The following is a 21,514-nucleotide window of genomic DNA, read 5'->3' as shown; positions in this document are numbered from 1 at the left end:
AGGAACAGGGAATGGGAACACCAGGAGACAATGGGGAAAGGGATGAGGACACCAGGAACAGGATGGGAAAGCCAGCAAAAGGTTGGGGACAACAGGAACTGGGAATGGGGACATCAGGAGTTGGGAATGGCAACACCAGGAATGGGAATGAGGACATGGGGGACCAGGATGGCGTCACGGGGAACAGGTGGGGCATTGCCAAGAACTGGGAATGGGAACACCAGGAGCGGGAATGGGAATGTGGGGGACCAGGATGGGGACACTGGGGACAGGAACGGGGACACTGGGAGCAGGCTGGGCATTACCAGCAATGGGAATGGGCACGGCAGGAACGGGAATGGGCACAGCAGGAACTCTGTGTCTCTGCTGGCCCCCGGGCTGTGCCTTGGAGCCCTGACAGCTCCTGCAGGTCGCAGCTTTCCCAAGGCCTGGCAGCCCTCGCTGCCGTTGCCGGTCCTGCAGCGCCGGGCGGGACGCGCTGCGGATCCCGCTGGGCTCTGGCGCTGCCACGGAACCCGCCGGCACCGTCAGCCCGCACGGCACCCACGGCAAGGGGCACCACGGCCGGGCAGCTGCTCCCCAGGGCATCGCCAGCCCACAGCACCCGGCAGCTCCCATTGACTCACTGCAGCAGGAGAGCAGCAAAGCCTGGCAGCAAACTCCCAGGGCAATTCTAGGGGCCAAAGGGACGCTTCCAGCAGCATTCCGGACTTGAGTATTCCCGCAGAATTCCTTCTCCAGCTCTGCAGCCTCTCGTGCTGTTCCAGGACTGTCGGGTTTACACTGCCCTCCTGCTGCTCCTGGCTCAGGGCTCGCCAGGTTCAGTGCCCCCTTGGCAGTCCCGGACAAAAGGAGGGCACTGCTCTGCTCTGCTTTCTGCTGCTGAACATCTTCATTCTCCTCCTCGCAAGGACCCACAACTCTCCCGCTTTACAAAGAGCAGCAGCACTTGGCAGGCCCGGCAGGATCTTCCCCACAAAGGCTGTGGCACTGCCCTGTGCTCGTCCTGCCACAGGAGCTCAAGGCTTCTGCACAGCACAACTTCCCAGCAGTGACCTCCCTGCTCCAGAGGGATGAGGAGCCTCTGCTGAACTGCAGAGATTCACACACTGCAACCACTGCACTGTCTGTATTTCCTGCCATTCTGCAGCACTTGGGGATCTACTGTGGCTCTTCCTGCTGTTTAAGAAGGAGGTTTGCAAGCCCTGGGAGCTGGATGGAGTTTTGTTCCAGCTGCCAGCTAAGGAAGTTTTCAACCTGTTACACAATACATGCAATGAAAACTCCAGTGATTTAAGAACTTGGACTCCGGCAGAACTGTTGGATTATTTATTTCATCAGGAAAAATAGACCAGGAAATAAAGCCATCCCTTAATATATGGAAGTCAAATGAACTCATTTAGGTAAATAAATAGGCTCTAAAAAGGAAGTTATTGAGTTTTATATATGGATACATTAGAGAAGTCAGAGCCACAGGAGCACTACAGACATGGTATTTGTCCTCAGACAACTGCAAGAGAAGTGTAGGGAACAGAACAAAGGTCTCTATGGAACCCTTGTTACGTCACCAAGGCTTTTGATACAGTGAGCAGAAAAGGTCTGTGGAAGATTCTGGAACATTTAGGTTGTTCCCCCAAGTTCCTTAAAATGATCATCTCACTCCATGAGGATCAGCACGGCCAAGTCAGGTATGGCAACAAACTTTCTGAGCCCTTTTTAATTAAGAATGGTGTGAAACAAGGCTGCGTTCTTGCTCCTACCCTATTCACCATCTTCTTTAGCATGATGCTCCAAAGGGCCACAGCAGACCTCGATGATCAGGATGGAAGAGCTGCTGAGCTCTTTGGACTGGAAGTCAGCTTAAAGAAGACAGAGGTCCTCCATCAACCTGCACCTCAAGAAGTCCCCCATCATTCCCACATCACCATTGGCCAATCAGAGCTCAAATCAGTCCAGCAGTTTAATTACCTCAGTAGCCTCATCTCCTCAGATGGTAAGATCGACGGAGAGATAGACAACAGATTAGCAAAGGCATATAGTGCTTTTGGAAAACTCCATAAAAGAGTTTGGCATAATAAACACTTGAAGAAAAGCACCAAGATCAGTGTTTACAGAGCCATAGTGTTGTCGACTCTCTTATATGGGTCCGAATAATGGGGGCCCGGCGCTCCCTCTCTGCTCCCCCCCCTCCAGCATTCCAGGGGTCCCCCAGCTCCGGGATCGCCCCTCTCCGCTCTCCCCACTCTGCGGCTACCGGGGTTCCCCCCCGGCTCTCACGGGGGGCCCCCAAACCGCTCTCGCCCCCCCCGCCATTGCCGAGCGACCGTCAGGACCTTTGGGCTGCTCTTCTTTGTGCTCCCGCTCGGCTCCTCCCTGGGCTGGGCCGCCGCTTTTGGCAGGTTTCCTCCTCCGGGATCCGCCCCATGCAGCCCTTCCCCCCCTGGCCCAGCCCCCTTGCCCCCCTTGGGCCCCCCTTGGACCCCCCTTGGACCCCCCTCTGGGCCCCCCTGGTTAAATAAGTCTGATTATACAGACAAGCAATTGGTTTTAATCCACAAAATCCAAATGTAGAACCCAGCACCCTGGGCCATGAACAAAGTGCTGTTCCTTGGGCCGCCCCCGAGTCCAAAGTAAAGGGAGAGGGGAAAAAAACCTGCTGGTGGGAGAGCTGTTGCAGTCTGGTCAAAAGTGGGGATTGCAGTCCAGTTGAGGGTGGTGGTCTCAGGCTGGTTGAGAGCGGTGAGCTGCAGTCCTCCTCTGGATCCCACGAGTGGGAAAAAGGTTCTGAAACTCCAGGTTTATATATTCTCCAGTTCAGGCAGGAATGCCCAGTCCTCCCCTCAGAGCGGGCAATTCCATAAAAGGATGCTTAGTTCTTCCCTCAGAGCGGGGAATTCCATAACAGGCCATGAGGATGCTCAGTCCATAAAAGGGTATGAGGGTGCTCAGGACATCCCCCCCACCTGGCAGGCCTCTCCTGACAACAGTTCCTGGGAAAATGGCATGGAAGGCCATAGAATCCACAGTTTTGGGCTACACCCATCCAGTGATGAATAGGTCCCAACTGTTCTAACTAGGACACTGTGTCCGTCATCGCTGCCATCATCATCATCATTGGCCTTGTGGCAGTCGGTGTCTGGAAGCTCTGATCCGGTAACTCCCGGGATGGGGGTCGGGAAGGGGCACAGATCAGCCCGGCAGCATTCCGGGGATCCTGTGCCACGGGTGCTGATCCCACTTTCTTTCCATAGGGAAGAGGGAGGGGAATGGATACGACCCCGCACCCACCAGAGAGTCCCAGCAGCATGTGTGGATCCAGATCCTCTGTGCAGGGATCCCAGGATGGATGCCGGGATTCCAGAGGGGAATGGGGGCCTAATGGCTGGAGCGGGATTGGAAGTGGATTCCAGCTCAGGGCAGGATTCCAGAGTGGGATCAGGTGGAATTGTGGACTGGGATCAGGGCTGGATTGTGGAGTGCGATTGGTGTGGGATGGATGGAGTGGGATTGGGGTGGGATGAACGGAGCAGGATCAGGAGGGAATCCAGCGCAGTTCCTACTCTCCCTGGGCTCCACAGCCGGCTCCATCCCCTGGGATGGGAACAGGGACATGGTGACTCCTTTCCCCGCTCTCATCCCAGCAGGAATCATGGCCTGAGTGATCCCAGAGCTGGATCCGCCCCTTCCCTCTCCCTGTGGAAAGGCAGGAGCTGCTGGCAGAGCTCATCCCGCTGCTCCCACCCACCCCGGCCCCCCTGCGGCTCTTCCCGATGGATCAACTTCCTGCTTTTTTCCGTGTGAAACCCAGGACCACAATTATTCCTGAGGCTTTAATTTGGGTGTGAAAATCTCCTGCTTTGGGCAATAAATCCTGGCTCCGTCCTCTGGCATCTGGCAGTTCCTCTCTGGGAACCAGGACTGGGAATGGGGACAGGGGGACTGGGATAGGGATAGTGGGGACAGGAACGGGGACAGTGGGAGCAGGTTGGCACAGCAGGAAGTGGGAATGGGGACAGGGATGGGAACCCCAGGAATGGGAATGGGGACAGGGATGGGAACCCCAGGAATGGGAATGGGGACAGGGATGGGAACGTGCCTCTGCAGGAGTTGGTTCAATACAAAGGTCAGTCCCTGACTCGAGGCCACGGGAAGCCCCTTCTTTGGGAATGTCTGGGAACCAGGTGTCAGAGGTTTGAAAAGAGGTGTTGGAATTGTTTCCCAGTGTCCCCCCCATTCCCGTCTGTGTCTCCCGGGATGGGGTGGGTTGGAGCGGAGCCGCAGGCGCTGGGCAGGGGCAGTGGGGGGAGGGCAGCTCTCGGGGACACCGCGGTGGCCGCGGGGAGGGCGGGGGGTCCTTTGTTCGGGGGATTTTGGGGTTTGTCCGGGACCGGACAGAGCGGGAGCTGGTTTTGGCCACCTTGTTCTCTTTTCCTGAGAGGAAGTTTTTTCCCCCCAGGACACCTCGTGGAGAGCAACTGAGAGAGATAGAGATAGAGAGAGCCCGACCCATCTGGGAGCGAGGTGTTCTGCTTTGGGGACTGCCCCTGGGAAAAGGGACTCCTTCACTGCTGGCTGCGAGCACACGGGGCTGCGAGAGCTTTGAACTGCCGGGACAGTTTCTCCCCCCCACCTGGGGATTTGGGACTTTGTTTGGTTTCTTCTGAAAGTTTTTGGTTGCACCATTTGTTGTTTATTCACATTTTGTTAATAAAAAGCTGCTTCTTTTCCTTTTCCACACTTCCACCTGAAGTCTCTTAATTTCTAAGTTGTAATCTTGTTTAACTAAGACCCAGTGCCCTCAGGGGGAGGAGTAAGAAAGGAGACCAAGAGGTGCCGTGGCCACTCAAACTGCAGAGGAACAACCTGTGCCAGTAGCAGCTGCCCCTCTACAGAAGAAATCCAAGACCAAATCAGCTCAGTTAGTGAGGGATGAAGGGGAAGCAGGGCCCTCAGAACAGGAGCAAGAGGCAGGGCCAGAGATAATCACCTGATCCCCATCCCCGGCTGAGCTGTGAGAGATGTGAAAAGATTTCAGCCTCCAGCTGGGAGAGCCCCTGCTGACCTGGCTGCTCCAGTGTTGGGATATCATGGCCCAGCATATGGAACTAGGTGAGAGTGCAGCCAAGCAACTGGGATCCCTGTCCTGGGATGTTGGGATTGACCAGGGGATTGGGAAGAGGACAGAGAGGGGATGAGAGCCGTGTACAGGCTTGGGAATTACCAGGAGGGCTTTTGAAAGGAGCATAGGGGAAAGGGATGTCTAAGAACAAGTCCCTCAGGAGAGGGAAGCAGAGAGGCTGAGTTTTGACCCCAGCACAAGGGTGTGCAGGGCAGAGCAGAGAATATGCCCACATAAGATTCTTGTGCGTCCGTCTTTGCAGTTCTGACAGGCACTTCTTGTCACAGCCTGTCCTCTCCATTCCAGAATAGGCCCTGGCAACCAAAGAACCAACACCCCACACCATAGTGCAGACCAACCCATGTGCTTTGGGCCCCTTTGTTGTCCTATCCATTCTGGCCTATCCTCTCCATTCTGGAATGGCCTCTGGAAACCAAAGAACCAAGTCCCCACCATGTGACAGTTCAACCCCATCCGTGTGCCAAGGGCTCCTTTGTAGTGTCACAGCCTGTCCTCTCCATTCCAGAATGGGCCCTGGCAACCAAAGAACCAACGCCCTACAACCCCAAAGTGAAGCCCCACCTTTGTGCCATGGGCCCTCTTGTGATGTCACGGCCTATCCCCTCCATTCCAGAATGGCTGCTGGAAACCAAAACACCAATGTCTCACAGCCCCTAGTGCAGCCGAACCCCTGTGCCATTGGCCCCTTTGTGGTGTCACAGCCTGTCCTCTCCATTCTGGAATAGCCCCTGGAAACCAAAGAACCAACACCTCACACCCCCACAGTGCAGCCCCACCTGTCTGCCACGGGACTCTTTGGGATGTCACGGCCTTTCCCCCAGGAAAGAAAGCCTGGAACCTTTGGGTTTCAGATGCAGTTGGGGGCCACCCTGGGCACTCCATGGGCAGCAAGAGCTTTCTGTGCTGGCCCTTTTTGTCTGGCAGGAATCTCCAGCTGTGTTCAATTTGGGCAGTCAGAATGGCAATTTCAGCGCAGGGCTCCTGCAAGCCAAGGACAGCCCTTTCCCCCAGGAAGGAAAGCTTAGAGCCTCAAGGGCTCAGGTGCAACTGGTGGGACACCCTGGGCACTCCGTGGTCAGCAAGAGCTTTCTGTCCTGTCACCTTCTGTCTGGCAGGAATCTTTGTCCCTATTCAATTTTGGGAGTGGGACTGGCAATTTCAGCGCAGGGCTCCTGCAAGTGAACGACAGCCCTTCCCTCCAGAAAAGAAACCCCTTACCCTTGGTCTCTTCTCCTGTTCCCTAAAACACAACCTGCAGGGGAGCTTTCTGGGATCTCTTCTCTTGGGAATTGGGAAGACAGACCCACTCCCATGTTTAACACCTCAGGCAAAACCACCCTTTGAACACCTTTCCCAACCCTCTCCAACCTTTCCCAAAGCCCAAGATTTTACAGGTGTCCTGTAATTATGGCCCAATCTCACCCAAGCCCACAAACCATGACAGAAACCTCTCAGCCTCACGCTGTGTCCTTCCCATTGTTGTGCCTTATGTGCAGGCAAAAAGCCTTAAAATCAAGTCCCCAAAATTCATGGCCTGTTCTTTTTCCCAGAAAAGAAGGCGTGGTGAACTCTCCAGACCAGGGAACTGGAAGATCTCCCCAAAACTCCTTTGGTACACGCTGCAGGGCCAACGATTCCTCTGCTCTGCCCTGTCGGCGCTGCTTTGTCTCATCTGGGTCCCCAGAAACTGTCAGTGAAAGCCGGGGAATAAAATCTCTGAGCAGTTGGTTGGGTTCCAGAGGTGACCCTACTTCATTCAGCACTCAAGGGACACAGGAATTGCTCTCTAACACCTGGACATCAGTTCTCAAAACTTTTAACTCTATCTACGTTTTAGCAGACAAAGGAATTCCTGTCCATTGGCTTACCAGTTCTGTGCAGGAATTCTTCTTCTCTCTTCTATTGGCTCTTGATTTCTCACTCTGCATGATACTTAGTCCGCAATTTTTGTCCTTTTCTTGTCTTTTCCCTGGATAGAGAGAGCCTCAGTAACTGTGTTAGTTTTCTCTTCATCTCTGGTTTCTCTAAGGGTCTTTGTGGTTTAGAAATTCTGCATTCTTGATTTCCAAGTCTCAAGAATAGATTTCTCTGCCAGGTCTCTGACCACTGAAATATGGCAGGCCTTAAACTTTTACTTTGTTTTTCTAACAGATGGCCATGGCCCAGAATTGTCCATCATCCATTGTCTATTGCCCCCATTCAATCTCCTGCCAGCAGTTTCTCCCCACTGCTGGGTGGGCTCCTTTGCCAAGCACTAGAACTTGTTGGGTAACAGGCCCAGTCCTGTTGCCTATTTTTCGTGGGGATGTGCAGGAGGGCATTGAGTCTTCCAGGAGCAAATTGGCAGAGGACCCCAAGCTGGCTTGCAGTGTGGATGTGCTGGAGGGCAGGAAGGCTGTGCAGAGGGACCTGGACAGGCTGGACCTCTGGGCCGAGCCCGTGGGCATGAGGTTCAAGAGTGCCTTTGGGGCCTTTGGGGCCTCTGGCCACAAGAACCCCCTGCAGCTCCAGGCCGGGGGCAGAGGAGCTGCAAAGGGTCCCCGTGGGAGAGGCCCTGGGGGTGCTGGTGGACAGAGGCTGAACCTGAGCCAGCGGGTGCCCGGGTGGGCAAGAAGGCCAAGGGCAGGCTGGCCTGGATCAGAAAGAGTGTGGCAGCAGGAGCAGGGCAGTGATGCTTCTGCTGGACTGGGCACTGGTGAGGCCACAGCTGGAGTGCTGTGTCCAGCTCTGGGCCCCTCAATTCTGGGAGAACCTTGAGGGGTTGGAGTGGGTGGAGAGCAGGGCAATGGAGCTGGGCAAGGGTCTGCAGTGCATGGCCTGTGAGGAGCAGCTGAGGGAGCTGGGCTTCTCCAAGCTGGAGAAGAGGAGGCTCGGGGCTGACCTTCTCCCTGTCCACAACTTCCTGACAGGAGGCTGGAGCCAGGTGGGGGTCAGCCCCTTCTCCGAGGCAACAGGCGACAGGACAAGAGGACACGAGGACCTGCCTGTCAGGGGCTGTTTGTCAGGGACAGGAGCAGGACTTTTTGGAGAGAAACAGGGATTAGGTATTGAAATGGGCTGCCCAGGGAGGTGGTGGAGTCAGCGTCCCTGGAGGTGTTTAAGCAAAGACTGGCCATGGCACTGAGTGCCGTGGTCTGCTTGACGTGCTGGGGATGGGGCGTAGGCTGGACGCCGGTTGATTTCACAAGTCTCTGCCAAGCTCAGGGACTCTGGGCTTCTGTGTCACCCCAGCCTTTGGGGACAGCGTGCTGGTGGCTCCGAGGCTCCGTCCTTGCCTTGCCTTGCCCATCTCCTGGCTGCCAGGCAAGGGCCTTGTGACATCACAGCCTCTGTGGAACAGCGCGGTGGCTGAAAACTGTCAGTGCTGCGTCCCCGTGCCCAGAGCCTGGGCAGAAGTCGGCTGGCAGGGACGGGCAGAGACTGTGCAGAGGTGTCAGCTCGTCCCGCAGCAGCACGATGCCCAGCCAGGGCATCTCCTGGCTCCTCAGGCTCTCGGTGCTCCTACTCTTGCCTGGCCCACTTGAGCCTTGCAGCCGTGCCACAGGTGCCATTGCTGAGAACCGGGGTTTTCCTTGCATAACCCCTTGCCAGAAAAGGCAGGAGAGGCTGGAGAGAGGGGAAGGAGGGGGGTCAGGCCGCTGGGATGGTGCCGGCGGGCCGTGAGCCCGAAGCCAGCAGGGTCTTGGGCCCACACGGTGTCAGGGGAGGACTGAGAGCCCCCAGGGAGGAGGAAAGCTGGGCAGGCCCCAAGGCTGCTGGGCCTCTTCCTTGCCAGCCCTTTGGCCAAGGCCCCGAGGCAGAGGTGGGCTCAGCCCCTGCACAGCAATGGGGCACAGGCTGAGCCCCAGGGACACCAGAGCCAGGCGGCCTGAGCTCTTCTTCCTGCAGCGTCTGCCTGGGGCAGCCCAGCCAGGCCTGAGTCTCTGCAGGAGAGGCCAAGCCCAGCCAGAGAGGGCTCAGCCCTCTGAGGCTGCACTCACTGCAAAGGGAACAAAACATTGGCCCAGAGGATATCCTGCCCTCAAATGGAGAACTGGAAAGGTCAAGAATAAAAGAGTCACCCCACTCCATTCGTCAAGAAATGTTCAGACCTCTTTCCTAAAAACATCCAGGACTCAGGTCACCCAATTTTCTCTCTGAGAAGGGTTTTTCCATGGTTCCCCTGAATTCCCAGGTTCAAAGTGGTCCCAGCACACTTTGGGATGTGTTGGATGCTATGTTGGCGTGCAGATATCCCCCCAAAGCTCCCCCAGAACAGGGTGACACAAGGGGGGGTCACAAAGAGGTCCCCATTCCTGATCCATCCTGGAGCAACCACACTGGGTGCAACTGGGATCATGGTGGGAGCAGCTGGGCCCCTGCTGGGCTCATACTGGGACCATACTGGGAGTGACTGCAATACTACTGGGAGTATGTGAGAGGCACTGCAACCATACTGGGATTACTGGCATCAAACTGGATTTGTACTGCAAGTGTCTGCAAGTTCCTGGGGTCATACTGGGACACATACTGGACACATACTGAGATCATCCTGGGAGCAACTGGGACCATGCAGGGGCAAATGGCCTCCTCCAGGCAGTGACTGAAAGTGCCTGGGGCCATACTGGACTCAGACTGGGAGTCCCTGAGAGGGAAAGGAACCATCGTGGGGGGGACTGGGAGCAACTGGGACCACCTTGAGGGCAACTGGGGTCTTATTGGGAGTGACTGGAAGTGACTGGGCCAGCAGCCGCTGCTGGCGGGGCCCGGCAGGCCTTGGCTGGGGGGAGCTGGGCGGCCTCTGCGCGTCCCGCGCTGGGGAGGGGACAGGAGAGGCAACACAGTCAGGGCAGGGCTGCCTTGAGTCAATCCTCTGCTGCTTTACAATCTCCTCCAAATTCTTTGGATTTCTTTGGGGGAACTTTGTTCAACTCAGCTCTGTGCTGCTCAGTGAGAGCACTTTCCATGACCAGGCAGGAATTCTCACCCTCCCCATTGCTCTCAGCCTGAACCCTGGACAGCTCTGAGGTCCCAAAGGGCACCCTGTGCCCCAGGGCAGACTCAGGAGAGCTGCTCTGCCCACAAGTGACCTGCTGCTCAGCACACAGGTTCCCTGTGCTATTTGCACCTCTCTGTTGGTGGATGATCCACTTCAAAGATGCCTGGAAAAAAAGTGGGGTTTCGTGAAGACTCCACTTGCAACTTGCAAAATCAATTCCTCCCAACTCTTCCCTCTTTCCCTGTGCAGCTGAGCAGAGGGCGATGCAGAGGAGTGCTCAGGCTCTGCTGCCTGGAGCTGTCCCTGCCAGCAGCTGCTTCCCTGTGCCCAGGGCTGGGCCCTGGCAGTGCGTCCAGAGCCCATCCCAGCCCTGGGTGCTCAGCTCTGCCCTGCAGAGCCCTCCCAGCACAGGGCACTCTGTGTGCCAGGGGCACCTCTGGTTGGGCAGGCTCTGATGGTAACAGCAGATCAACCCTGAGGAGGCTGGAAAAGCACCACTGCTGCTGCCTGTGAGGCCCAGGGGGCTGATTTCTGACACTCCCTGCACCATTGCCCTCAAAGAAGAAGAGCTTTGGATTTTCCATGCTTCCTCCTGAATGGAGACATGAATTGATCTTTCCCATTGCCCATCCCTGGGAACCTGAAGCAGAACACTGGAAGTACAGGATCCTTCCCTTTCAGGATGTCCCTGCCTTGCTGCATTTCCTGAAAATTCCTCTTAGAAACCCCCAGCAGTCATTTGGAGTTGTGATCATTCCTGACGTGCTGCACTGTCTCGACAGCAGAAGGGCCCTGCCCTCCCTTCCCCTGTCAATTGGGGTTTGCTCCTTGCCCACAGCCCTTCTCCCCCAGCCCTGGAGCAGCTCCCCGGGCCGGCTGAGAGCTGCCCCTGGCAGGCAGCAGAGTCCCTGCCCAGCAGTGCCCTGGGCTGCAGGACCCTGCTCTGCCCCACAGCCCTGGGCACCCCTGGTTGCACCCCCAGCTTCACAGCTCTGCCAAAGTGCCCCCCAACAGACCCCTCCTCACCCATCCCATCGGCTGGGGCTGGGCCAGCTTTAGGAGATGCCTCCAGGAGCTGCCCCTGCACTGCCCTGCAGCCACAGACTGCCCCTGTGCAGCCCTGCCAAGATTCCTCCTGCAGAGAGCTCTCAGTCACCCTCCCAACCCTGAGCCCCTTGAAGCTCTGTGTGTGCCCTGCTGGTGTCCCTGAGCTGCCCTGGCAGTGCCCTCAGCCCTGCTGGGCTGTGCAGAGGAGCTGCTCCTGGGCAGAGCTGTCTCTCTGCAGCGCTGCCCGCTTGCCAGGAGCTCCCTGTGTGCCAGGAGCCCGGCCCAGCTCAGCAGCACAGACACAGCCCCAGGCACTGAATGACCCTCGGGGGTTGGGGATGAGTCCCTGAACATCAGACAAAGAGCAAGTTAAAGAAACCTCTGAAGAATTCCAAGTCAGATCCAAGTCCACAGTTTCTCCTGGCGTTAATGGGTCCCACTGAGGGCCAGCACTCAGAAATTGTCCCCTGCTTCCAGTTAGAGCCGAAAACTGGAGGCAGTGATGACAGGTGGGGACAAGCAAAGTCCCGGGGTCTGTGATGCTGAATAAATCTGGATTTGTTTTGTTCTTGCAAAGGGCCAAGGCCTGACCCCCAGCCCTGGGAAGGGAGATCCTGTGCCTGCCTCATCCCTCAGGGCTCTTGCTGGGGCTCTGGGATGTGGGGATGTGCAATGGCAAGGGCAGGAGCATTGGGCAGCACCTCTGTCTCAGCTGAATGAGACTGAAGTGTTTTGCTAAGGGGGATGAGTTATGAGGAAAACCAAACTCCTCCCTCTAAGCAACTGTAAATCGGAAATTAAGAGATTCCAGTTGAGGCAGTATGGAGAAAGGAAAAATAACAGCTCTTTATTAAAGGATGTTTGTGTATTGGCAGAACAACAAAAAGGGGAAAAAGTGGAAAAGGAGAAAAAGGGGCTCTTCCCACGAAACTCCCACTGTCTGTGGCTGGCTGTGGCCGGGAATTCCCCCTTTTGGCTGATGAACACACGCCACTGCCAACACGGGAGCAGAGGAGGGAAAGGGCGACCTCCTCCCCAAAAGGTTTCTCTCTAGGGGGGTCAAACCTCTCCCGTGAAGTCCGAGCAGGTCTGGGCTGGGGGCAGAACAGGGCACAGGAAACGAAGGCAAACGGGAACCAGCAAACAGCCAGATGAGCAGGCCGAGAACAAAAGGACCTCGGAGCCTCTCCAACACACCCCTTGCCTGAGTTAAGGCCAAAGGGAAGGGCCTTGCCCTTTGCCCAGGAGAAAGCAAAAAACTCCACCCCCCCAAAGCCTTCTGAGGGCTCCCAACCTGCAATGTGGGCTGGGCCAGTTCTTTTGTGGGTGTGAGTCACCCAAGGCAAAGCCCCCTCCCCCATTGAACATCTTTCTTTTCCAGTGGGGCAGGGGAAAGAAAAATTCCTGCTTGGTTTTTTAGAAGAAGTAAAGCTATGACAGGGATCCCCTCCCCCCTGCCCTCACTGCCCCCCAATAACAGGGACTGGGGAGAACTGGGAAGCTTTCCTGGGAACACTGGGAGGAGCCGGCTGGGGTCAGAATAAAAGCAGGGCCGGGGGGGACACACGACCCCCCCAACTCATCGTGGGGATGGACTGGGGGGTCCCGGCTGGGCTTGAGGCCACGGGGAGGGTCTGCGGCCGCCGGCAGCTCAGGAGCTCTGTGGGGAGAGAAAAGGGGGTGAGAGCGGGGTGGGGGGCAGGGGGGGCACAGACACTCTGGGAAAGGGGGACACGACCCCCATGGACCCCCCTTTACCTTCTCCCGCAGGTAGAAGCCGAGCCCCAGCGCCAGGAAGACCAAGCCCAAGACGAAGCCCCCAACCCCCACCAGGATCTTGCTGTGGACGGTGTCCAGTGGCATCTCTGGGGGGAGCCGGGCGGGTCAGCACCCCCAAAACCTCCTCCCACGCACCCCCCGGCACCCCACAGAGCCCGGCCCGCTCTCCCCCAACCCACCCGGGGGTCCCTCAAACCTCCTGCCAGTCCCTTCCCAGCCCCTACAGGGATTCCACCAAGCCCATCCCAGACCATTTAGGACCCTCCAACCCCCCTCCCATCACCCCCAGCACCCACCAAACTCCCTCCCAGTCGCCCCCAGTGTGCCCCCGGTGCTGGGGGGGCCGGGCCGTACCCCAGTGCCGGCTGAGGGGGTGCTCCAGGCTGACGTGCTCCACCTGGCAGCTGTAGGTGACCCCGCGCCGGGGGGGGGATTTCCAGCATCACCAGCACCTGGCAGCTCCAGTCCCCGTTGGGGACCACGTCGGTGGCCACCACGTGCTCCGGCAGCTCCTGCCCATCCTGGAACCACCTCACCTGCACCGGCGCAGGGTAGAAATCCATCCCGGAGCAGAGCAGGCGGCCGGGGCCGGGCTGGGAGCTCGACGGCACCAGCGAGATGGACGCGCTGGGGGGCACTGGGAGGGACGGGGGAGACACTGGGCTGAGCTGGGGGGCAATGGGAGAGATGGGGATGGCAGTGGGAGGGACTGGGAATAGAGTGGGGGAGAAGGGGCTGGGCTAGGGGGTCACTGGGGAGAGAGTTGGGAGATGTGGGAGTGAAGTTAGAACGACTGGGAATGAACTGAGAGGGTCTGGGAGTGAAGGTAGAGGGACTGGGAATGACTGGGATTGACTGGGAATGACTGGTGTGGACTGGGCAGGAAGCGATCGGGACTGGGAGGCTGTCGTGGTGAGGGAAGTCTTTGGTTTGGGTCTGCCTGGCAACTGGAGCGTCATCAGAGAGACGCGCTGGGATTGGCTGAGGGGCGTGAGCTCGGTGGCCCCAGCGGGGTGGAGACACGGGGGGGGGGAAATGGGAGAGACTGGGATGGACTAGGAAGGAGTAGGGGGCATTGGAAGGACTGGGAGAGACTGGGATGGATTGGGAAGATCTTGGAGGGGCCAAAGGGCATGGGGATAGGCACAGAGAGGGCTGAGGGGTCTGGGGTTATTCCCAGCGAGGGTTTGAGGGGCTCCAGGGTCATTCCGGGGGCAGGGGCTGAGGGGACCCGCTCTGCCCCACGCTCACCTCTCCTCTCCTTTCTGAACGGGGTGAACACCTTGTAGTTGTGCCGGCAGTTGTTGTCCACTTGAGCCCGTTTGTACTCGAGATATTCCTGTTGGCTGTTCCAGTACCTGACCTTGATCTCCCCATACGGGGTGTCCCCCACATGGACCCCCACATCGCTGTCGAAATGCACGAACTGCTCCCGGTTGTAGATGTGCCTCTCCATGTACCTCACCCGCTCGGTGCCGTTGATGAAGTGACACTCGTACATTGTCAAGTGCTAGAACCCCCCCGTGTGTGTGCAGGACAAGGGTCAGGGGGTGCCCTGCCCCCCCCCGTCATCCTCCAGTCCCCCACAGAAGGCTGGGAGCTCAGGGGGTCATCCCGGACCCCCCTTTCCCACCCCCCTCTGCCCCACGGACACCCCAGCACCGGCTCTTGGCTAGGGGGGAACCCCCCCATTAGCCCCTCGGGGATGGACAGGAGGGTTGGGGACCCCCCAATGCGGATCCAACCCCCCCAGAGCCCCAGAGAACCACTCCAGGGCTCAAGGGACACCCAGGGACCCCCATGGCACCCCTCTGCCTGCTCTCCTGCACCCCCTTGTCCCCCTCTCCCACCCCTTTCCCAATGTCCCCCCCATCCCCAGACCCCCTGCACTCACTTCTGGGGCTCCCACACCCTCTTTTCTCCCCTCTTTCCCCCCCTTTCACACCCCACACCCCTGCCCGCCCCCCCGCTCACCCAACAGCTCCTCGCCCGCAGCCAGGGGGGCTCCCAGTACCACCAGCACCGCCAGCACGGCCCCAGCTCCCCGCACACACTCCATGCCCAGCGCCGGACAGCTGCTGACAGGGAGTTCGGGGCTGGGGAGTTCGGGGCTGGGGAGTTCGGGGGTTCCGAGGGCTGCGGGGGAGGGAGGAGCTCAGGTGAACCCAAAAATGCCCAGCCAGGGCTCCCAAAGCTCAGGGCAAACCAAAAACGCCCATCCAGGGCTCCCAAAGCTCAGGGCAACCCCAAACCAGCCACCCAGGACTCCCACAGATCAGGGAAACCTCAAACAGAGGATAAAGTTGTCCCAGAGCTCAGAGTTGCCCCAAACAAGAGGGAGATGGGGGGCTGAGGATGCCCAATCCCCTTTTCCCGGCATTTTTGGTTGTACTGGGTCTTAGTTAAACAAGATTACAACTTAGAAATTAAGAGACTTCAGGTGGAAATGTGGAAAAGAAACAGCTCCAACCAACCCCATCCCGGGAGACACAGATGGGAATGGGGGGGACACTGGGAAAAAATTCCAACACCTCTTTTCAAACCTCTGACACCTGGTTCCCAGACATTCCCAAAGAAGGGGCTTCCCGTGGCCTCGAGCCAGGGACTGACCTTTGTATTGAACCAACTCCTGCAGAGGCACGTTCCCATCTCTGTCCCCATTCCCATTCCTGGGGTTCCCATCCCTGTCCCAATTCCCATTCCTGGGGTTCCCATCCCTGTCCCCATTCCCACTACCTGCTGTGCCAACCTGCTCCCAGTGTCCCCGTTCCTGTCCCCACTATCCCTATCCTGGTCTCCCATGTCCCCATTCCCATTCCCCCTGTCCCAATTCCCATTCCAGGTGACTCCAACCTGCTCCCAATGTCCCCATTCCCATTCCTGGAGTTCCCAATCCCATTCCTGGTGTACCCAACCTGCTCCCAGTGTCCCCATCCCTGTCCCCAGTGTCCCAATCCCAGTCCCCCCATCCCCATTCCCATTCCTGGTTCCCACAGAGGAACTGCCGGATGCCAGAGGAGGGAGCCAGGATTTATTGCCCAAAGAAGGAGATTTTCACACCCAAATTAAAGCCTCAGGAATAATTGCGGTCCTGGGTTTCACACGGGAAAAAGCAGGAAGTTGATCCATCGGGAAGAGCCGCAGGGGGCCGGGGTGGGTGGGAGCAGCGGGATGAGCTCTGCCAGCAGATCCTGCCTTTCCGCAGGGAGAGGGAAGGGGAGGATCCAGCTCCAGGATCGCTCAGGCCATGATTCCTGCTGGGATGAGAGCGGGGAAAGGAGTCACCATGTCCCTGTTCCCATCCCAGGGGATGGATCCAGCTGTGGAGCCCAGGAGAGTAGGAACTGCTCTGGATTCCCTCCTGATCCTGCTCCATCCATCCCACCCTAATCCCACTCCGTCCATCCCACGCCAATCCCACTCCAGAATCCAGCCCTGATCCCAGTCCACAATTCCACCTGATCCCACTCTGGAATCCTGTCCTAGTTAGAACAGCTGGGACCGATTCCTCACTGGATGGGTGTAGCCCAAAACTGTGGATTCTATGGCCTTCCATGCCATTTTCCCAGGAACTGTTGTCAGGAGAGGCCTGCCAGGTGGGGGGGATGTCCTGAGCACCCTCATAGCCTTTTTTGGACTGAGCACCCTCATACCCTTTTATGGACTGAGCATCCTCATGGCCTGTTATGGAATTCCCCGCTCTGAGGGAAGAACTAAGCATCCTTTTATGGAATTGCCCGCTCTGAGGGGAGGACTGGGCATTCCTGCCTGAACTGGAGAATATATAAACCTGGAGTTTCAGAACCTTTTTCCCACTCGTGGGATCCAGAGGAGGACTGCAGCTCACCGCTCTCAACCAACCTGAGACCACCCCCCTCAACTGGACTGCAACCACCACTTTTGACCAGACTGCAACAGCTCTCCCACCAGCAGGTTTTTTTCCCCTCTCCCTTTCCTTTGGACTCGGGGGGGCCCAAGGAACAGCACTTTGTTCATGGCCCAGGGTGCTGGGTTCTACATTTGGGTTTTGTGGCTTAAAACCAATTGCTTGTCTGTATAATCAGACTTATTGGGCAAGGGGGGTCCAAGGGGGGCCCAAGGGGGGGCCGAAGGGGGCTGGGCCAGGGGGGGAAGGGCTGCAGGGGGCGGATCCCAGAGGAGGAAACCCGCCAAAAGCGGCGGCCCAGCCGAGGGAGGAGCTGAGCGGGAGCACAAAGAAGAGCAGCCAAAAGGTCCTGGCGGTCGCTCGGCAATGGCGGGAGGGGGGTGAGAGCGGTTTGGGGGCCCCCCGTGAGAGCCAGGGGGGAACCTCGGTAGCCACGGAGTGGGGAGAGCGGAGAGGGGCGATCCCGGAGCTGGGGGACCCCCGGAATGCTGGAGGGGGAGGGAGCAGAGAGGGAGCGCTGGGCCCCTTAAGCGGGGGTCCCGGAGAGGGGGAAGGCCTTGGAGTGTGGAGAGGAGGGGGGGCCTTGAGGCGGGGTGGGAGCCGAGAGCGCCAAGAGGTTTGCGAGGGTGGGAGGCGAGAGAGGAGGGCCGGCCGGCCCCGAGAGGCAGAGTGGGGAGAAGTGAGCCCTGGGACCCCCCTGGCAGCACTCAAGGGGACCCCGGTGAGTGGGAACCCCCCGGAGTCACAGGACCCCCAGCAGTCCGGAGAAGGGGGACCTAGAGCTGGACTTGGGCAGGAGGAACCCCCAAGGCAATGCGCTCACCCCTAGTTTTTCCCCCCCCATCAGGATTTCTGTTTCCCAAAGCTTGGGCGGATGGAGGAGGAGGCTGTGAGGAAGAGGAAGATGCCCCTGGCCCCCCAGGCAGGTGAGGAGGAAGTCAGTGCCCCTTTGGGTCGGTCTTTTGTGGCCGTCCTGCCGGGGCCGGAGTTGGGGGGATGTCCTTGGGCTTCCCTGTGGGCCGGAGGCAAATCCCCTGCGTGTCCTTGTTGCTTCCTGCCCCAGGCCCCGAGGTGAGGCCGGAGAGCGCGGAGGACAAATCCCGGCGGCAGAGCCTGGTGGGAGAGGCCGTTTTGAAGGGCTCTCCGGTGCAGGAAGGCAGCGGGGAGGAAAAGGGCCGGAGATGCCCCCGCAGGAGGGGCTCCAAAGCCAGCCCAGGGGACTGTGAGGAGGAAAGAGCCAGCGTGTGCCGGGAAGGCGGCCGGAGCTTGAGGCGGAGCTGCGAGCTGGTGGTCCCTGAGCAGCCTCCCAGCAAGGAAAAGCCCTTCAGGTGTTTGGAATGTGGGAAGAGCTTCAGCAGGAGTGCCCACCTCCTCAGCCACCAGAACATCCACAGTGGGGAACGGCCCTATACATGTAGGGAATGTGGGAAAAGCTTCAGGCAGAGCTCCGCCCTCCGCAACCACCGTCGCATCCACAGTGGGGAACGGCTCTACACGTGTGGGGAGTGTGGAAAGAGCTTCAAACGGAGCTCCCACCTCTTCAGCCACCAGATGATCCACAGTGGGGAAAGGTCCTACACATGTGGGGAGTGTGGGAAGAGCTTCAAATGGAGCTCCCACCTCCGCACGCACCGTCGCATCCATGCTGGGGAATGGCCCTACACATGTGAGGAATGTGGGAAGAGCTTCACTCTCCTCTCCCACCTGCTCCGACACCAGATGATCCACAGTGGGGAAGGCCCTACACGTGTGCGGAGTGTGGGAAGTGCTTCAGGGACAGCTCCAGCCTTTGCAAACATCATTGCATCCACACCAGGGAATGGCCCTACAAGTGCTTGGAATGTGGGAAGAGCTTCAGCACAAGCACCAAGCTGCTCAACCACCAGCACATCCACACTGGGGAACAGTCCTACACATGTAGGGAATGTGGGACAGCTCCACCCTCTACACCCACCGTCGCATCCACATCAGGGAGAGGCCCTTCCACTGTGGGGAGTGTGGGAAGAGCTTCACGCAGAGCTCTTCCTTGACCTCCCACCAACGGACCCACCGGTAAGAGAAGCCCCAAGTGCCCCGACTGCGGGAAGAGCTTCGGCCGCTGCTCCAACTCCATCAGCCATGGGAGGACCCGCGTTGGATGATCCACAGGGACCCCCGTTGGGCACAGACCTGGTGTGCTGGTTTTAAGGTAAACCAGCAGGGGAAATGACAGTGGTGACACCTGGAATGGGATGGAACACCTGGAAAGGGAATGAGAATGCCTGGAATGGGAATGGGGACATAAAGATTGGGATTGGGACAATAGCAATGGGATGGGAACACCAGGAATGGAAATGGGAACACCTGGAATGGGAATGGGGACATTGGGAGCAGAATGGGGACACCTGGAATGGGAATGGGGGCAGCAGGAATGGGAATGGGGACACGTGGAATGGGGAGGGAACACCTGGAATGGGAATGGGAACACCTGGAATGGAAATGGGGACACCAGGAATGGAAATGGGAACACCTGGAATGGGAATGGGGACACCTGGAATGGGAATGGGGACATCAGGAAAGGGAATGGGGTCACCTGGGCTGGGAATGGGAACACTGGGAATGGGAACATTGGGAGCAGGTTGGGGACACCAGGAATGGGAATGGGAACATCTGGGATTGGAATGGGGACACCTGGAACGGGAATAGGGAAAACAGAGGTGGGATGGGAACACCTGGAATGGGGACAATAGGAATGGGAATGAAGACCCCTGGAATGGGAATGGGAACACCAAGAACTGGGAATGGGGAAAACAGAAGTGGGATGGGAACACCAGGAATGGGAGGAGGGACAATAGGAATGGGAATGGGGACACCTAGAATGGGATGGAACACCTGGAAAGGAAATTGGTTCACGTGGAATGGGAATGGGAACACCTGGAATGGGAATGGGAACTCCTGGAATGGGAATTGGGACACCTGGAATGGCATGGGGACAACTAGAATGGGATGGGAACACCTGGAACAGGAATGCAAACCCGTGGAATGGGAATGGGAACACCCGGGCCCGGGCTGTGTCCCTGGTGAAACAGGAGGCCAGGCCCAAAAGAGTTCACTAAGAAATTTGGGCCTGCTAACAAGCTCCCAACAGCCAAGACCATCTGTGCTCGTTCTGTTCTACTTACTGGAGCAAAGCTTCAGAGAATAGTACAGGAACATGTCCTAGGCCTAGAGGGGATAAATTAGAGAGACAGCAGGATCAGGGAGACATTGGAATAGGAGGAATAGGCCGGGAGCCAGGGCTTTTTTCAAGCTTCAGTGAGCGGGTCAAGAACAATGGAAGAGAAGGAAGGTCAAGCTGAGGAAGATGAGTTGAAGCCCCCAGAGCCATGGAGGAAGAGTGGAAGTCCCCTCAGGATTGAGGGCCAAGAGAAGCACCGCCCCAAGCCCCGCCTGAGCTCCACCTATACTCCGCCTGTTATTAATATGCACAGATAGATGTTGGAATCACTTGAATATGCATTTAATCACAGCTGAAGATTGTATAAAAATGCTGATTTTGTGTGAAGCCTTGGAGCAAGTTTGTCCAGCGCGAGCTGGCTTGCTCCCAACGTTGAATAAACAAATACCTTGCTGCTTAAAGATAAAAAAGTCTCTGAGCAGTTTCTCGGACTGATTTTTCGGATTCAGTGCCCAGTCAGTCCCAGGATGATCCCAGTCACTCCTGGTCTCTTCCAGTTGCTCCCAGTTTCCTCCATGTGGTCCCACTCATTCCCAGTTGCCCCCAGAAGCTTCCAACATGATCCCAGTTGCTCACAGCCACTTCCAGTCATCCCCAGTGCACTCCCAGTTGCTCCCAGTATGATCCCAATCACCTCCTGCATGATCCCACTCACTCCTGGTATGATCCCAGTATGACCCCAGTCACCCTCCGTGTGGTCTCAGTTGCTCCCATCATCAGCCAAGCTGCTCCCACTGTGGTCCCAGTGTGGTCCCAGTTGCTCCCAGTTGCCCCTAGCACAGATCCAGTCACTCCAAGTATGATCCCAGTCCTCCCTCCTGACAGTCCCAGTTGCTTCTATTGCAAATCCAGTCACTCAATTCCTTCCAGTTGCCCCCAGCCTGGTCCTAATTCCCCTTCATGCAGTCCCAGTCACTCCCAGTATGGTCCCAGTTACCCCCACCATGGTTGCAGACACTCCCAGTATATCCCAGTAGAGCCCTCAGCATGCTCGTAGTCTTTCCCAGTCACTCCCAGATGCCCCAGTAACATTCCAGTTTCCACCAGTGTGATCCCAGTGACTCCAAGGCACTCCCACTATATCCTATGTGGCCTCCAGTTGCTCCCAGTAGCCCTCAGTGTGGTCCCAGTTGCTCCCAGTAGGATCCCTGTTGCCCCAGTTCTGGTCCTGGAGGGTCCCAGTGTGCTCAGATCCTGCTCCTGGGGGGTCCTGCTGGGTCCCAGTCCTGGTCCCGGTGTATCCTGGTGTCCCAGTCCATCCCAGTCTGTCCCAGTCTGTCCCAGTCCATCCCAGTCCATCTCAGTCCATCCCAGTCAGTCCCATTCATCCCAGTCCATCCCAGTCAGTCCCAATCAATCCCAGTCCATCCCAGTCCATCCCCGTCCATCCCAGTCCAGCCCAGTCCCTTCCCAGCAGCCGCCGCCGTTTCCCGGGTCCTGCCCCCCCGCCCCCCCAAGATGCTGACG

The 21,514-nt window shown here is 57.8% G+C and overlaps 2 protein-coding genes and 1 pseudogene across 3 annotated transcripts in view; 2 read left to right on the top strand and 1 right to left on the bottom strand.

The window, feature by feature from the left end:
- LOC135404433 (zinc finger protein 239-like) overlaps window positions 1–21,514 on the top strand; it is a 352,167-nt pseudogene that overhangs the window by 54,162 nt on the left and 276,491 nt on the right.
- The window catches only part of LOC135404435 (class I histocompatibility antigen, F10 alpha chain-like), a 115,371-nt gene that overhangs the window by 66,558 nt on the left and 27,299 nt on the right, over window positions 1–21,514 (bottom strand). The gene's annotated exons all lie outside the window — the stretch shown is intronic.
- LOC135404417 (class I histocompatibility antigen, F10 alpha chain-like) overlaps window positions 1–21,514 on the top strand; it is a 44,307-nt gene that overhangs the window by 4,042 nt on the left and 18,751 nt on the right. The window contains exon 6 of one of the 2 annotated variants that reach the window (XM_064639144.1): window positions 3,252–3,406. The exons of the other annotated variant lie outside the window; for it this stretch is intronic. Within the exon in view, the coding sequence (XP_064495214.1) occupies window positions 3,252–3,379 (128 nt within the window). The 3' untranslated portion in view covers window positions 3,380–3,406. Of the gene's footprint in view, window positions 1–3,251; window positions 3,407–21,514 lie in introns of those variants that run through there. 2 annotated transcript variants of the gene reach the window in all.

The sequence above is a fragment of the Pseudopipra pipra genome, chromosome W (assembly GCF_036250125.1).
Source record: "Pseudopipra pipra isolate bDixPip1 chromosome W, bDixPip1.hap1, whole genome shotgun sequence".
Lineage (NCBI taxonomy): Eukaryota > Metazoa > Chordata > Aves > Passeriformes > Pipridae > Pseudopipra > Pseudopipra pipra.
The sequence above is the reverse complement of the archived record's forward strand: the minus strand, read 5'-3'. Positions and strand labels throughout refer to the sequence as shown.